The 7,364-nt window shown below is 35.6% G+C and overlaps 2 protein-coding genes across 2 annotated transcripts; both read left to right on the top strand.

Annotated features, from left to right (window-relative positions):
• The first annotated feature begins 1,770 nt into the window (after positions 1-1,770).
• LOC145584015 (uncharacterized) lies at positions 1,771-2,552 on the top strand. Its single transcript, XM_081640956.1, has 3 exons — positions 1,771-1,788; positions 1,897-2,113; positions 2,212-2,552. Exons 1-3 carry the CDS (start codon positions 1,771-1,773, stop codon positions 2,550-2,552), a joined length of 576 nt encoding a protein of 191 aa, XP_081497082.1.
• A 2,577-nt stretch (positions 2,553-5,129) lies between these two features.
• LOC145584014 (replication protein A 70 kDa DNA-binding subunit B-like) lies at positions 5,130-6,590 on the top strand. The gene is made up of 6 exons (XM_081640954.1): positions 5,130-5,273; positions 5,358-5,514; positions 5,565-5,618; positions 5,720-5,810; positions 5,909-5,990; positions 6,483-6,590. The coding sequence occupies exons 1-6, from the start codon at positions 5,130-5,132 to the stop codon at positions 6,588-6,590; spliced, it is 636 nt and encodes a 211-aa protein (XP_081497080.1).
• The last annotated feature ends 774 nt before the right edge of the window (positions 6,591-7,364 follow it).

Raw genomic sequence — 7,364 nt, 5'->3', positions numbered from 1 at the left:
AAGGTTACACCCCTTCACGATCCATGACATCGCGAAATCCATAGTGCTCTGGAACCATGACTGGATATTCGGGGATGAAGGTACAAATCCAACCTAAAAGAGATTGAACCTGCCCTAATAATAGGCCTCTACTTTATTCTTCTCATATTCATGTGCGCTTTCTGACTAACATACAATCAATGTTGGTTGAATTTAATGCACACACAAATCTGTTATTGGCAATCACTTGAATTATAATCACATTAACCTAAACAATATTATTTATTATCTTATTAAGCGTGATTACAAGTACAAATTTCCTTTAAACCTGCAAGAGAGGGCGTGATCAAGCAATAACAATAAACATCAAGCAACATAAAATATTCATAATCTTAATATCTCAATAAAGCATAATAATATTAGCAAGATCCTAGGCATGATACTAACAAGATTAATAACAAACCCCAGCATGTCACTAAACAATAAAGATCAAACCTTTAACCCTAACATGATACGAACATGATAGAAGTAAAGAATAAGAAGCATCATAGAAACATGCATGATATTAGAAATATTAGTTATTATCCTAAACATGATACTAGGAATCATAAAGACATCCTAACATGATACTAGGAATCAAAATAATCAAAGTATGATTTCTATATCAAAATAATAACAATTAAATTACTTACTTAGATGCCTCATATCTCTTTCTAATAACAAAATACACGCGTTAGTAACCTCAAGGAAAATAATAAATCAAACAATTAAATCAAATAATTAAAATAGAGATTTGGGACCAAACCCTCAGAAATTATCAACCTTTCACGTCTAGGGCGAAGGCAACTTCGAACTTGGCTAGGTGTGTCTGGAACTAGTGAATGCGGAATTTTGTATGTGGGAAGGTTTAGAAAAAGAGAGAGAAAGCCTCTAGCTTTTAGAGAGAGAGAATAGAATTAGATGGTTGTGAATTCTGGGTGATTTGAAAACGGAGGTCTAGGACCCTCTTTGTAGAAAAATAGTCCGGAAACTGATCAAAACAAATCAAATCTCATTCAAAAATAAAATACCTCATGTTGCGAACGATAGGAGTTAGCGCCAGAAGACAAGCACTAGCGCCAGGCGACAACTGTTAGAGCCAGGCGACAGTCTTGTCGTCTTGCGCTGAGTCAGAAATAAGACGACTTTGCACGCGAAATCCTTTTCTTAATATGATTAAGCAGCAAATTTCGCCTTTATCAAATTAAAATCGAGTTAATCATAAAACATTTATTTTATTCCAAATAAAACTCTTTAAAATAATAACTATCAATCCTAATTCCATTATAATTTAAAAGAATCTTCTAGATATTTTAGAATATTAAAATCAATCCTAACAACTTTAGGAATAATAATTAATAGGCCCTCCTCTAGATCATTGGCCACATATAAAATTCATTTCGAGCCCAATTTAGTATTTTGACCACAACTTCCTCATTATTCATCGGAATTGGGCTTATAATATATCGTTGGAAAGCTCTTTTTGAGCCCGATCCAACTACACTATCATTGGACCCATATCATGGACAAAACTAAATTGGACGGGCTATTTTCATAAATAGAGTATATTAAAAGAAATATTTTCAAAAACAGAAAGAGAGATATTTTAATAAAAACAACCGCATCACTAGACTTTTCACACTTTCACTTCGTCCGATAATCAAGTGACGTGAAAGGTATTCATCACTGGGTTTGGTTTTGGGGAGACACATTTAAGTGTCTACATGGAGCAAGCCTGGTTAATTCACATATATGGCCTTGGCTAGAAAAGTTACACCTTACTGAAAACATCAGAGCAAGAGAAGATCTCCCATATGCATCATTTCTGCTAAGTTTGGCAATGGCCAGCTATAGTCTACTGGAAATGCTTTTGTTCAGGTTCCTCCTCACATTGTGAGTTATTATCAGGAAGGCAATGATCCTATCAATCACATAGCTGCTACTGCATTCCCAGAGTTAGAACATGCAGCCTTTTCACCAGATATCTTCATAAAAAGAGCTATCCTCACACCGTTAAATGATGCAGTAGACTCCATCAACACATTTCTTATTAATGAATTCCTAGGAAACTCTGTTGTTTATAAGAGTTTTGAAAGTATGCTAGATGATAACTGTGCAATTTACCTAACAGAGTTCCTAAACCAACTTGCCGTAGGTGGTATGACTCCACATGAATGATCGTTTGTTCTATAGCCACTGGTCATCGCCAAGGAGAACTTGTATTCATTCATCTTGTTAATCTCCGTCCTCCATCATCAACAAAATACCCTATTCAGTTTGAGCGAATACAATTGCCTCTCAAGCTCATCTTTGCAATGACCATTAACAAATCTCAAGGGCAGACATTAACCCAAGTTATAGTTTACCTCCCACGGCCATGCTTTTCCCATGGACAGCTGTATGTTGCGTTGTCGAGGGAAAAAAAGTCAAATAAGGTGACTGTAATCACACCACAGCCTGCTGAACACCACACATCACCGGTACTGAAAAACGTTGCAGCCTATGATGTTTTGCGATTATCTAGCATAACATGATGCAGCTTTTTATAGGTATAATCCCTATCTACTAGATCTGCCAGTTTCATTTTCGATCAAATCTTCTCGCTATCTCAACTAATAAAGTCTTAAACATATTATAAATGCAGGTGATTTCCCTTTTATATATCACTGTGATTGTACAAACCAGGTTAATTGTTCAAAATCCTTATAACAGCTTTTTGGTTAAGTATATATGAATTGGCATCTTGTTAACAATGCAATTATTTTCTTGCATTTATTATGTTTATTATGTATTAGACCACTTCTTTATCTTTTGCATGATTATTTTATGCAATATTCAATTCACTTGTGGCATTTTAGATAATTTGAAAATGGTAACACAAAAATAGCAGCATCTTAGGTTCTCCAATCTTATAACAAAAAATCTGATTCTGATTTTGTAAAAAAGTAAGTCCCACCTTTTCTTTTCAGATTGCATCTTCACTTTTGCAGCTGCATTGCATCAGTATCTCATTCATTTTATTACCCACAAAACAAATGCCCTTATTTGCTTTGACTACACACACCTTATTAACTACTGGTCAATACCATGTTACAGCTTATTAAAAAATTCATCAGTAAACATTTCATATTGATAATTATGTAAGTACATATATACAAAATATTTTTGCAATCTTTAATGTCCTGTAAATTGTGCTTACTTTTAAAAAAACCTTCTATCACTTCGTTTTTGGCTAACATCATTACTTCATGTTGGTTCTAAGATATATTAGCTTTTACAAGGAACCTCATGTTTAGTCTAAGATACTTCTCTGCTATTAAAGATACTAATATTTCAGAGAGAACATTTACTCCACTTCTTTCTCTCTGTCATTTTGGTTCTCTATTACTGTGTGCTAGCAATAATTTCTTGCAAATCCACTCTAACAAGGTACGTCCATAAATTCTTTTGCTCTTCAATTTAACTCCAGCCTTTTCAGTTTATTTATTTTTCCTTACAGCTTAGCAATGGTATGCTGTCTTTTATTTTTTGTTAGCAATAGTGTCAAAAAATACTTGTTCTTGCTTACTTGTTTAGACCATTATCATACCATGTTAGCTAAATAGCATATTTTACTTTATATGACAAGTAAGTCTGATTAGTATAGCAATTTGATGCCATTTTTTGGTCAATTTAATACTGAACTTGTGCATTGTAAATTGCATAGCTTTCTATATTTGAATATCAGTTTCTAAAGGGATTTCATCATGTCTTATATTAAAGTACCAATCAAAACCCTTCAGAGTGACTCTTGATAATACGTTGAAAACTCCAAATTCAAAGTCTAGGCCTTGTAAAGATACTCATTACAGAGCAATGTTTTGTAGTCTTAGCTGTGGATCTTTGCTTTGCTAAGGCTACAGTTTCCCTTTCACACAATACTTGGTTGCTAGAATACTAATAATTCATGAGATTGACATGAACTGCTAAGTTAGTGCTCTGTATCAGTTAACAGTTTTAAGAGTGTGCACTTATTTGAAGTAAAACCCACTAGATTGTAATGGTCATAGTTCTCTTTCTTTTTCAAGTTCACATGGAAAGCATGCCTTTTTTTCCACCACAAAAACAACTACAGTTTATGTAAATTACAGTGAACAACTTAGTTTTGCATATGTACTGAAAAAAAAAGCCAACTGATGCTTACCAAACATAAAGAAAAGAAATAGATCCACACAACACCAATATAATAATAAACAACCTAAGACAGAGTACAAGTTGGCTACATAGCAACAGATAACTACTAATGCTTAGAAGACACAGCTGGTAATTGGTAATACATAAAAACCAGCAATAATAAACTACTATTACTTAGGAACCAACAATAGTTAATTTTGAAACTTAGAACAAGTGTGGATTTAAATTGATAACTTCCTTAGAAAGAACCACCATAGGAAGCATCACTCTCTTGTGAATATGAAGGGCTTTAATGGTGGTGGATGTCATCACAGCGAAGAGTAAAGTTAGGTTTGCTGGTACCCTATTTTGATATTTCTTTCTTTGGGCTGGGCTTTTTGTCTTCTAGCTCAAAGCAAAGTGCCTCCACCACTGCCTCTAGGTTCTTCACCTTTTTCTCAAGAACAGCAAGCCTTTCCTCCACAGATTCTGAGCTTGGCTGGTTGGGAAGGACAATTTTCTTGCTGCTTTCCATCTTACCCTTGCCTTTGCTAGCCATTGTTGCCTACCTTGTTTTGAAAACACTAAGATACAATAGTGAATGAGAAAATGACAAAAATGACTTGCAAATTTTTGAACACCTGCCTTCCTTTTATAAATGACTTAGTGACTCTTTATTACCTGAAAGTTAAAACATTGCCCTTTATTCATAGCTAAACTCTCCCATGTGCCTTAACAATGAATACTAATAAACAAAAAATTATGAAATAAAACCCACATCATCTCAGCTGTTTGTACTTGTTTTTGTATTCAGTTATAACACATTGTATAGTTGTTGTGCAACATCTTAAGATGGTCTTGGTTGCTGACTAACAATGCATAAAGTGTAACAAAAATAGCTTTATCTATTTATAATTATAATTCATGTAAAAATTCTATTAAACATTGATGTCCCACATATGAAGCCTGAATACACACCTTTGGACAAGCTTTCACCTGTAAGCAAAGCATACAATGTCCGAGTTACTGTGAAAGAAAAGTCCCCAATCCGATCTCCTCCTAACAAAAAAAGGTTCCAAAAACTGGTTTTTGAAGACGATGAGGTATATGCCAAACACTCACAATTCCTTTGTTCATATTTCTAGCTAATAATTACTTTGCATAACTCTAATTTTCTTACATTACAGGGTAACAGCATGAAAGCTACTTTGTTCGGAGATGAATGTGATCACTTCAAAAAAGTCTTTGAACATAAGAAAAAATATGAAATAGCTAATGCTCCAGTCAGAACAGAGAACCCAAAATTCTGCTCATTCCAAGGAGAATGTGAACTAACCTTTGGAGGTATGCTAAAATCCAAGCTATCAATCGAACTGACGGGCCTCTTCTTCCAGAATTCATTCCTATTGCTGATGTTCCCAAGACCAGTGGACCTGAGGACCGATTTGGTAAGCTTCTTTTATTATCTAGATTACATGTTCCTGCCTCAAAACAGACCATCTCTTAAGCACAATAAGCACAATGCCTTATTGTTTGCTAAATTTGCTAGGAGTTGTAGTCCACATGGAAGATGTGCGCCAAGTGACATATAAATCAGGCAGGGTTGCTGATGTGCGTGATATCAGCATAGTTGATAAAAGGTAACAACTCTATTACCACTTCAACAACACCCCCAACAATATAACTAGAAACAATGTAATGATAATACTGTTTTTTGCATTTACGGCACCGGTACTAGACCAATGATCATCTCTGCATGGGGTCAGCTTGCAACTTCAGACTGTGAAAACCTCAAAGATTGGGCATTCAATCCCTTGGTTGTAAGCTTAACTTCTTTGAAGCCTGCAACTCACAGAGGTTACACACATTTTCACCATCTATTACTTTATATGTGCTACCAAATCAAGTATACTAATGCAGCCTTTCACAGGCTTTTCGCTACAATCAAGCATGTCTACAACAATCGACCCAGCCCCTGTTGGTGAAAAAGTTGACGCTTAAGAGCTTGGTGCATAAACAGTCTTATTACTCATGATAATTCTTCAAACTACATTGTAATTATACAAATTGATATTTAAGCTCCCTTAATTAATTTCACTTCTTCCTCCCCTTTTCCATGTGATTAGGGCCCATGCACATCCAGATGTCTGCTGACTACATGGCCAGGCAGCTTAAATTCATGAGTGTAGGCACTGAACCAATTCCTATAACACTTGATCAAATCATCAACAAAACTGTGAGCTCTTCTGTGAAATATTCCCTATCCCTTTGCTAGCAATACTTACTTTGTTAACTCACAATAATTCATTTAGGTTGACAACACTGTCCAAGAAGAAGTGTACACACTCACAGTCACAATTCCAAATGCACAGTTGAGCAGCATCATTGCTTATGTTGGCTGTGATGGTTGTGGGAAGTGATATGGCGTTGCTGCAAATGTGCCATTTTTCTGCCCACATTGCCCTAACAAAAAATGCACTTCCACTGAAAGGTGCATTTCAACATCCTTATATTGTACAGCCAAATACTGCTCTAACTTAAATACACTAACACCAGTACAATGCAGAGTTAACTTCACATTTAATGCTGCGGATGACACCGGCACATTTCGTCTGACTCCCTTTAGTCTAGTGTGTAAGCAAATCCTCAACCTCACTACAGCAAAGATTTTTGACAGAAAAATTAAGGTGGCTAATCAATCCACACTAATAGCTTATGTACTAAAGTCCCTTGCTTCTATCCATATTAGGCATAACACCATCTTCTGTTTCTTTAGGATGATTAGAGTGACTTTGATCACCTTGCTGCAGCTTTGAAGTGCACACCAATGCACATCATACTTCATCCAGCACAGTCATTAAACAGGGCAGGGGTCCTAAGGTCAGTGGTCCAATCAGCTTCCCGCCCCTGAATACCTGATCTACACATCTATGGGCTCGTATCAAAACACATCATTCTCGATAAGCTTTGCTTATCATTTTGGGTTGTGTTCTTGTTTGAGACCTTCTTGATTGTTCTTAACATGTTGGCTATTTTTTAACTACTTCCCAAACACTGTCTCTTTTGATTACCATTTAAGGCTTGCTTTTGTTGCTGTAGCTGAGATGAGCAGCTTAGTATTTCTGCCTTGCATGCACTTTGACTTAGGCTTACAAACAATGTCTCTTTTGAATTCTTAACTAATCCATGAATTC

The sequence above is a fragment of the Chenopodium album genome, chromosome 16 (assembly GCF_948465745.1).
Source record: "Chenopodium album chromosome 16, dcCheAlbu1.1, whole genome shotgun sequence".
In the NCBI taxonomy this organism is placed as follows: Eukaryota; Viridiplantae; Streptophyta; class Magnoliopsida; order Caryophyllales; family Amaranthaceae; genus Chenopodium; species Chenopodium album.
Note: the sequence above shows the minus strand (reverse complement) of the source record. Positions and strands in the feature narration are given on the sequence as shown.

Excerpts from the sequence above, each read along its gene's own strand:
- LOC145584014 (XM_081640954.1), top strand. The coding sequence starts at position 5,130 with ATGAAGCCTGAATACACACCTTTGGACAAGCTTTCACCTGTAAGCAAA. Across the intron at positions 5,274-5,357 it reads TGGTTTTTGAAGACGATGAG|GGTAACAGCATGAAAGCTAC; the intron begins GTATATGCCAAA and ends CTTACATTACAG. Across the intron at positions 5,619-5,719 it reads TGGACCTGAGGACCGATTTG|GAGTTGTAGTCCACATGGAA; the intron begins GTAAGCTTCTTT and ends TAAATTTGCTAG.
- LOC145584015 (XM_081640956.1), top strand. Across the intron at positions 2,114-2,211 it reads TGTTTATAAGAGTTTTGAAA|CCACTGGTCATCGCCAAGGA; the intron begins GTATGCTAGATG and ends TTTGTTCTATAG.